Source organism: Zingiber officinale, chromosome 4A (genome assembly GCF_018446385.1).
Source record: "Zingiber officinale cultivar Zhangliang chromosome 4A, Zo_v1.1, whole genome shotgun sequence".
In the NCBI taxonomy this organism is placed as follows: domain Eukaryota; kingdom Viridiplantae; phylum Streptophyta; class Magnoliopsida; order Zingiberales; family Zingiberaceae; genus Zingiber; species Zingiber officinale.
This window is the reverse complement of record NC_055992.1, coordinates 161210164-161219944: the sequence shown is the minus strand read 5'-3', so window position 1 is coordinate 161219944 and position 9781 is coordinate 161210164. Positions and strand designations below refer to the sequence as shown.

The window sequence follows — 9781 nt, the reverse complement described above, 5'->3', positions numbered from 1 at the left end:
ATGAATTAAAGTTAGATGTTGTGTGATCTAACCTTTGTACAAGTGTGTAGGACTTGATGAGTCTAACACCAGGATGAAATCTAACTAGGTCTAGAGGACCTGATAGCTGGTGTAAAAGTTTAGATAGGTCAAGGAGTAACCTGATATCTTGCGGTAAGTTCAGTTAGGTCCGCAAGACATAACAGCTAGCCAAAGTTTAGTTAGGTCTGCAGATCTGATAACAAGCGGGAAGACCTGGTGGACCAAAGTAAAGTCAAGCAATTCTATATGGTAAGTAAGGTAAGTCACTGGAGGAGAGTGTTTCAGTGAGGACGAGTCTCAATTAAGGACTTTAGACACAGGTCCAGTCTATGTCCATTTTGGTAACCTAGACAGAGACCGTAACTAGATCCTGATCTCGGGAAAACAGGATCTAATTAATAATACTTATAAATTGTACTAACTTTATTTTGTAGGTTAAATATTTTTCTGTTAGTCTAACACATTTTTACATGAGCAAAAACCAAGTTAAGCCTCAGACGAACAGTATCTGAGGTGCCTCGAAGGGTCTTGGAGGTGCCTTGGAGTGACACGGAGGTGCCCTAGATCCTACAGAGGCTCCCTCACATGAATAGACTTTGTGGATAAAGTTTTACTGTGGGGAGGTACCCTGGAGAGCACTGAAGGTGCCTCAAAGTGCTTCAGAGGTGCCTCGGAGAACTTTGAAGGTGCCCTCAAGAAAATAAAATCCGCAGGTTGCAGAGGTTATCATTTCTGAAGATAAGGCGATCAAATTTGCTATCGGAGGTGCCTTGGACAAAGCTAGAGGCACCCTCAATAACCTATATAAACCCTGTTTAAGTAGCATTCAAGTATCAATTCAATTAGGAGATTTATCTACTGTTCTACTGCTTCGACTTCACTCTGCTAGTGCTTTACTACTCTAAGGGCATCCAACTACTGCCAATAAATCGAATCTGACACACGAGCCCATTCAGATTCTATATCGTTAAAGTGTTAATAACAATTTAATATTCTTGTACTTTTTTATACTTGTAAAAAGGAAAGTGTAGGCTGTCATACTTTCCCATTTTTCATACTTGTATTCAATTTTCTCTTCCGATGGTTCCAGAAGAGGCTTAAAGTGGATTACCCGTCGTTACAGTCCGAGGGATCGTAGGTCTTGGAGTAGGAGTCGTCGAAGATTCTGAACCAAGTAACTCCTCGTGTACTTGTGTTTTTCGATTTCTGCTTTATTTTATTCCGCTGCATACTCGTGTTTAAAAATTGAAAAAGGTAGATTGTTAAAACCATGTGATTCATCCCCCCCCTCTCTCACGTGCATAACGATTCTACATAACAATTATTTTCTGACAGGTAGCTACGATTCTCTGATAATGTTGTCTCCTAGAGAGAGTTCGATCATCTTGGAACCGGCTAGGTTTAGGTTGGGAGCCATTCCCATATAAGGTGGGGAGCAAAGTCCTACTGACTGATCGGTGTAGGCCGGTCGAGTTTATGTTGAGAGGTATGCCCATGAGAAATAGGGAGTTGAGCTCTGGCAATTTGACCGGCTTTAGGGTTGATCAGGTTTATGCTATGAGTTATGCCTGTGAGAAGTGAGGAGATGAGCCCCAAAGATCCAACCGACTATGGGGGCGATCGGGTTTATGTTGGAAGTCATGCCCCATGAGAAGTGGAGAACTGTGCCCCGGATATTCAACTGACGCTAGTGCTGATCGAGTTTATATGGGGAGTCATGCCCATGAAAAGTGAGGAGTTGAGCCCTAGAGATCCGACCGACTCTAGGGGGCGATCGAGTTTATGTTGGGAGTTATACCCGTGAGAAGTGGGGAGCTAAGCTCCGGAGATCTGACTGGCTTTGGGGCCGATCAGGTTTATGCTAGGAGTCATGCCCGTGGGAAGTGGTGAGTTGAGCTTTGGAGGTCCAACCGACTTTGGAATCGATCGGATTTATGTTAGAAGTCATGCCCATGAGAAATGGGGAACTAAGCTCTTATGATCTGACTGGCTCTAGGGCCAAAGCTGATCGGGTTAATATTGTGAGTCATGTCCATGAAAAGTAGGGAGCTAAGCTCTAGAGGTCCGATCGGCTCTGAGGCCAACCATACTTATGCTGACAGCGGAGCCCTGGAGTCGATCGGGTTTACGTTGTGAATTTTGCCCATGAGAAGTGGAGAGCTGAGCTCTGGAGGTCCGACCGACTGTAAGACTGATCGAGTTTATACTGGGAGTCATACCCATGAATAAGGAATTAAGCCTCATTGAAAATAGTCCATTTGAATATGTACATCTTGACTTTAATTATCACCTCACATTAACTTCGATGATTACATTATCTTAATTATCGACTCATATTACTTTTCAGATCACAATGATCGGTATCAATTGTAATTATGCTATATGTTTTAGGGAAAGTTATGAAAGCATCTTTAGGGTATCATTAGATGTGATTATGGGTGTAACTTGTAGGGAATTCTTGTATATTGGACTTGAAATGATTTTTTAAGAAACAATTGTCTTTATTAAAAATATTAAAATAATTCTTTTTGAATATTGATCGCAAAGAGCTATGTGTTCAAAATGTATGATACTCATGGCCTTTGGATTTGAGAAATGATTCATTGATTCAAATGGCTCATTTATGTCATTGTTAACATGACTTTAAGGTTGTACTATCATGAAGACAGTATAAAATATAGCCATATTGGCAAAAAAACAAAAAACAAAAAACAAAAAAGAAAAAAGGTGTTAATTTCTAGTCATGATAGATGGAGCACTTTTTTCCTCAATTAAAAATAGTAAAAATTTAATTAAATCGAATAAATTAATTAAATTAATCAAATTTAAAATTTTAGTTTGGTTTTTTAAAATTTTATTTTATTTTTTTTTAAATAGTTTGTTAAAAAATAATTTATTCAAATAATTCATTTGATTTTAAAAAAAATTACCGAATAATTGAAATTAAAAATAAACCAGTAAAAAATTACATTATAATAAATTTAATTTAAACATGATTTATAATAAATTTTTAGACGTAATTAAAAAAATCAATTAATTTAATTTTTGATCTATTTTATCGATTAGTTTATTCAATTTTTATTAAAAATTTTAATCAGTTATGTAATTCAACCAAATTCGATTCAATACTATATAACTATTGGAATGGAAGTAGAAGGATAACACGGTTTTACAGAACACAAAAGATTATTAATTATCCAATATATATATAAAAGAAATGTTATTTGAGACGCCAAATCAGAAATTTCTTGCATCACATGACCTAACGTACATAAATGTTGCATTGCACTATTATGAAAGGCTGCAATGTTTTTTTGCTGACTCAGACATGAGAAATTTCTCAACGAAGTAATTAACCTTTTCGGCCTTTTCCAGTTGTAGCGCATGCCCGGCATCCTTGATCACTTCCAACTTCGCCTTCTCTCCCAAATGTCTATTTCATAATAAAAAAAAAAAATGTTAAATATTGGTCATGCTATAATCTAACCATAAACATAATCATTACTGAATAAGTCAAATAAAATAGTTATATACTGGCTGGTATTTTGTTATAATTACATTACCTTGTTATGCGAAGGCGTGTTAGACATCAAAATGATTGAGATTATCATGTAGCAGAGTTTTATAGGTATGCCAATGGAACTTAACAAACCAGTTCTAAGATATCTATGACACCCTTTACATGCTTCCCTCATTTGTCATCTGAACTATTTGGCTGCTCAACAAAATATTTAATTAAGTACTGGACCAAATATACTAAACAAGAACAAAGAGGTAGTAAAGTTGGGTGGATCCAGCACATCGATCATATGAGTTGAATAGGCTAGATAAAGTATTATTATATCAATCATGAATTTATGTTCGTTGCTTACAATTTTCCTACAAATGAATAATCTATTTGATTATATGAACCATGCTTAGAAGTAGGTATTCTTATTTGTTCCCAAAGGAATATTTATTTTATTCCTAATCAATCCAATTTCATGATTAAACATATTATAATTGACGATGAACAAAAGTTAAAGAGCAAAAATATAAATCTAGTTTTGTAAGTGAACTTAATGTTAGTACCTTCGAATTTATGTCAAAGATTCTATCTATTTTTTACATGAATCTAATATATATAAACATTTAAAAGAACTTAACAAGTTGATAGATGGCAAGACAACTTTCCTTTCTCTCCAACACTTACAAATTTTGACTCAATAGTTACGTTGTCAGCATTATCATGCCATCAAGCCTCTATTCCTAGGTTATTGGGACCAAATCGACACCTCATCTCGCCCTCTCCTGTTCTCTAAACCGAATTATATGACTATTTTTAAGGAGTTGTAGGAATCAATGCTAAATCCAGAAATCGACAAGATTGCGGATGGAAATATATTTGTATATCTTGTCTGCTATTGCTAATCCTGAAAAATAAGATGATAGCATAAACTATCACGACACGATCAACCCATCAAGTCAATGACAGGGATCACGACTACACCTTAGGGCCGTGGAATGGATGAGGTTTGCCTCTTGAATGTCAATAATTTATTTATACACGGCTCAAATACTACTTCAGAAAATTAAGATGCAGCTTAATTAGTTTGGTCCCCCATCTTCAATAAGTCTAATGTACGCAATAATATGAAGAATACAACTTCAACTTTGCTTCTCAAAGTCTTAATATTGGTTACCGAACCATAACTTGTTATCTTCATGATCCTTACGCAAGTATATTTTTGTTTCCTAATAGAAAAATCAGTTGATTTTGTTTTATTAACAAGATTGTACTAATCTAAATCAGAAAATTATTGGTATTAGTTCGTGTAATTGATATTGCAAATACCTTTGTAATTGATGAGCGAGTGGTAGTGGGAAAATGGCATCCTTGTCGCCCCAAAGTATCAAAGTGTCCTAGTGAGGAAAACAAAAATAGAGGTCACCTTCGACATTACCTGTTATAGCGAAGTCAGGAATTATATAAGTAAACTACCTGAGTAAGAACTGGAACGGGGTCCTGGTCAATCCCATCATCGAGAAGTTTTGTCAACAGTTCAACCCTTTCCTTCCTTTGATCTCTGTACATCACCTACAGAATAGCATGTAAAGCAGATGAACTAAAACTGGACTATACAATCCAAACCGATATATGGGAATTAAAATGTAGCTTAATTAATTGAAGCAATAACATTCAAAAGGATCAATTTGCCAAATTAATTAGTGGTCATAATTGAGCCGCCTAACCATTTGTATGATAACAGAAGAGAATCGTGCTGGACTCACTTAATAGTTAATTAGTTTGCACGTAAGCCAAGCAGGGGCAAACTATTTGACGTTTGGTAGATTGACCTTGGCAGAAGAACCTTTCTTGCTTCAGAACGTCATCTAACCTGGCCGTGCCAAGTGACAAATTGGGCAGTTAAGTCAAGACATAATGGCTGACAGTGAACGGACTAGAAAAGATCCAATGTTCTACCAAACCAAGCTGGTCTACGCAAAGTTATGGAAATCGAAACAGACAATTTAGAAAGTTGTATGGTTCACCAATTCAACCAGTAAATTAATTGGTTGAATTGTATGTCATGCTTAATTCTTTCTAGTTGAATATGCATGGCCAAAAAATTGAATTAGAAACTAAACTGAAAAGGTTGCTATCCGGCAGATCTTTACCTACAAGTGTAAGGTCGATATGCCTACATTGCCAAAAGAAAGGTCCATGCAGGTGTGCAACTGCATCAATGAAGGAGATTAATGATTTTGTCTCCGGTAGGCAACTTGAATAGATGAAATGCCAATGCCTGAAGTAATCTAGTCCTGAAAGCATCTTGAATAATTGCTATTGTTCTCAAGACAACAACTAAGTCCGTTTACTTGGTGACCTTGATCATGCACGCACGCTATACACAGTCAAAGAAGCAGATCAGGCAATTTACTTGTATCATTTTTCTAACTAGGCTAATCAAACCATCATCAATATCCTCTAGATGCTTGTGATCCTAACAAGTGATATCAGGGCCCAAATCTTACAATGATGCATCTGGCTCTTTGGGATACTTGGTAAAGAGAAGGGCAAGATTTCATACATTAAACAACATGATTGGGAGATGGTGGAGGAAAAACTACTGTTTCATATGGTGGTCACTGAGACTACAACATAAAAACATATATGGTAAATGGTAACAATGACTAGATCCATCTCAAAAGAAGGTCCATCAGGCTACATATGACTTATAAAAGAGACTTAATAGAGCATCTAAACACATTTTCAAAGCTTGACTTAATAGAACATTTAAGCACGTTTTCAAAGATTAGTGGATGACTTGACTAAGTTTGGGAAGAAGATTTCATATCATATGATGACTTGCCTCAAATAATCATTTTATTGGTTGATTAATTTACTTCTTTTTAAGGAGACTATTCTAATTGACAAAAGATGCAAGGTAGCTATGCAGGAGGCAAAAAGTGAAGCTATTGCATATTTTGTTGGAAGGAAAGATAAAATTATTATTTTAAATTCAAATGAGACAATATGTACTAGTTAGTCAAAGTGAGGGCAAAACAGATGGGATAAGGATCTTCACTACAGATATAAATTCAAATCTAAAATCTTCAAAGGATATTTAGTAATTCAAATGCAAGACATATAGTCATACCAGAATGAATTGTCCTGAAAAAAGGGTAGAGACTGAAGGTAAAGTGCATGTAGTTCAAGGTGAGGATATTGTTACTCTTGTAATCTCAGTAGAAAAGTATCCACCCTCAATAACTAATATTTGGTGCAATACACATTTGCACCAGGTGCAAGTTGTTAAATACATTTATGTGACCAAAACTAAGAGTTTAAGAGATGACTAAGACGTGGAGATCCCAAGAGACTTGGAGACGCACCATTATATGGTAGCTAGTATAGTTCTGTGGGTGATTCATGGTAGATGGATCCAAAGACAAAAAGGCTGTAGAAAGACTTGTAATGTTTGGAGTCATATATAGGACACGAGATGCTTAGTCCATGCAAAGTGTTAGGTGAATAAGCCATATTGGCAAAAGAGAAGATTTGTTGATTGTCTATAGGTGAAAACAAACTAAGGGGTTTCTCTTTATAGTGAGTAGCACCACTGACTGAATAATTTATACATTAACTTGGGCGAGGTAGATAACATATGTGGATAAGACGACTAAAGTACTAGATGCAATAAAGAGGAAGAAATTATTAGCTTATCAATACATGGCTAACAACCCAATAGGGGACTTTATATAATTTAATATTGTAATGATTGGGACAATTGCGACTGTAAATTTTCTCATTGTTGGAGCATTCTAAATCCAGAAAACATTATGGGGTACGTGAAAAGATTGTGGGTGATGATCAAAAGGTTTATAAAGTAGACTTTTTTATCAGGGGAGCTCGTTGGTGTTGTAGGAGTGCTAGATGTGAAGTGTTCAACCTTCTCCTCTATCGGTATTGAAAAAACATAAAAGGATTTCATGGTCTCTTTACAAGGTTAGAATTGCAAATTTGTTTGATTGTTATTACACTTTCATATAATTAAACTTAGATTTGCTCTATGGACAAAGGTACACACTGAAGGCATCGATTATTTTTGGTGATAAAGTGGTCCCCCCCCCCCCCCCCCCCAAAGACCCCAACCTTATCTAATAATATTAGAGCCATTTGTGATCCTAATAAAAAAATATCCCCGATTATTCATGAGATACTTAATGTTGTATTGCTCATAATATGGGAGATAAAGATTTATCAGCATTTATCTTCAATTCTTCATAATGGAGTTTGACTCGCATTCAATACACCAATATCAGCATATGGTTGGAAGGTGGCTGAAAGTTACATATTAGAATATCTATGGTTCATGAGATACTTAATGTATTGCATTGCTTATAATATGGGAGATAAAGATTTATCAGCATTTATCTCCAATTCTTCATAATGGAGTTGACTCGCATTCAATACACCAATATCAGCATATGGTTGGAAGGTGGCTGAAAGTTACATATTAGAATATCTATTGAATACTTGAATCTCTGTAGCGGATAATTTCTAGAGAGATTGATGATTTCAGTGAGTGATACAAAAGCAGCTTCAAACGTTGAAAACTGAAGCACTTCAATTCTAATCAATTTAATAAATGGTGTATGTGAATCCCGTCTCACCATGTTCTTTTCGTGCTTTTAATAGGCAAACTGTTTGTAGGCTATCCAAATACACTAATAAATACATCTCCCCAATCAAATCATCGAAATAGGACACTATAAATACATGTTTTCAACGCTGCCCCCAATCTATCCCACTGCTGCGTCATATTGCAAGCAGCGGTAGGACCTTGATCACTTTAGCAGGCCGATGAAATGACTTATTTGATGGATTATTGAATCTTCAGTTCAGGTTAAATAAAAAAGTGAAGGAAGATTGGAATAATAGCTGATCAAAACGACAGAAGATGTCTCTGACCAGTAAAAAAAATACACGAAAAGATAAATCAGGTATAAACTAATAATTAACCGCCTTAAAGAATTCGTTGACATGCGTACGGCGATCCTTTCCACCTAGATGATTCCCTACCCTCTCTGATTTTGTTAATAACGGCATAAAAGCACATTCTGTTTTTTTTTTATTATGTCATTTATAAATTATACGGAGACGAGGACAAGGACTAACGGGAGGTAAGATTACCGACCTCGATGAAATCTTGGAGAAAGAACGAGGGGATCCACTTGGGAGGGCGGTACATGGACCGGCTGACGAGGGTCCTCAGATCGTCCGCCTTCTGCGGCAGCAGCAGCTCGCACACGTCTCTCTTCTCTTTTGCAGACATCACCCTCAACTGCTCCGGCGACATGCAGATTCCAGCGGTGAGAATCGCCACGCGCTCCACCGACTCCGCCTCCATCTCCGCCAGGCGGAACGCCACGAACCCGCCGTAGCTGATCCCCATCACGGAGTACCGGGCGACCCCGAGGAGGCGCATCGCCTCCGCGACGCACCGCGCCTGGTAGCCCACGGAACGGTCGGCGCAGGAGGAACGGGATCTGCCGAAGAAGAGGAGGTCCGGGATATAGAGATCGAAGGAGCGGGATAGAGCCCCGATCTGGCGCTCCCATTGCCACTTTGAGTTGCCGCCGAAGCCGTGAATGAGGAGGAGGGCAGGCTTCCGGAGGGCGCGGCGGGGGTTGGGGCCCCAGATGTGCAGCGACGCGTGGCCGAGGTCGAGCGTGACGGGTCGGAGACCGCAGCGGAGGAAGGAGAGGTGGAGCAATAACTCGCGCAGGGAGACGAAGGAGAGCAGGCGTCGGGCGGCGGCGACGACTCGGCGGAAGAGGGAGAGGAGGGCGACGGCGAGGAGCAGAAGCAGGTGGCGAAAGGCTTTCGTGGATGCCATCGCGATAGAGATCGATGGGAATGGGTTTAGGTTTGGGGGGAGAGGAAGGTAGGAGGAGAGGCGTTGTGTGGCAGACGGTTCGAGTCGCGGTTACGCCAGACTGCCACTGCCTGCCCGCTTCGCGGAGCACTGCCATGTTTACTATTTATAGAGGAACGAAATGTGGCAACGCCTCGAGAAGAGCAAGAGAATATAACGGCCATTTGCAACGTGGACGTTAAATTCATATACCGGTTTGATATAGGTTAGTTGAGGTCTCGAGGAGAAAAAAAACTCCGGTATCGATTAAATTTTTTAAAAAATATATATATTTAATCATTGCAATTTGAAATGGACAAAAATTTAAATGGCCCCTTATCTCTTTGATATCAACGCCA

The 9781-nt window shown here is 38.3% G+C and overlaps 1 protein-coding gene across 1 annotated transcript; it reads right to left on the bottom strand.

Moving 5' to 3' along the window:
• Positions 1 to 3237: 3237 nt before the first annotated feature.
• LOC121973853 (dihydrolipoyllysine-residue acetyltransferase component of acetoin cleaving system-like) lies at positions 3238 to 9514 on the bottom strand. The gene is made up of 4 exons (XM_042525200.1): positions 8703 to 9514; positions 5003 to 5098; positions 4856 to 4923; positions 3238 to 3454 (listed from the first exon to the last, which is right to left on the bottom strand). The coding sequence occupies exons 1-4, from the start codon at positions 9402 to 9404 to the stop codon at positions 3313 to 3315; spliced, it is 1008 nt and encodes a 335-aa protein (XP_042381134.1). The 5' UTR covers positions 9405 to 9514; the 3' UTR covers positions 3238 to 3312.
• Between the last annotated feature and the right edge of the window lie 267 nt (positions 9515 to 9781).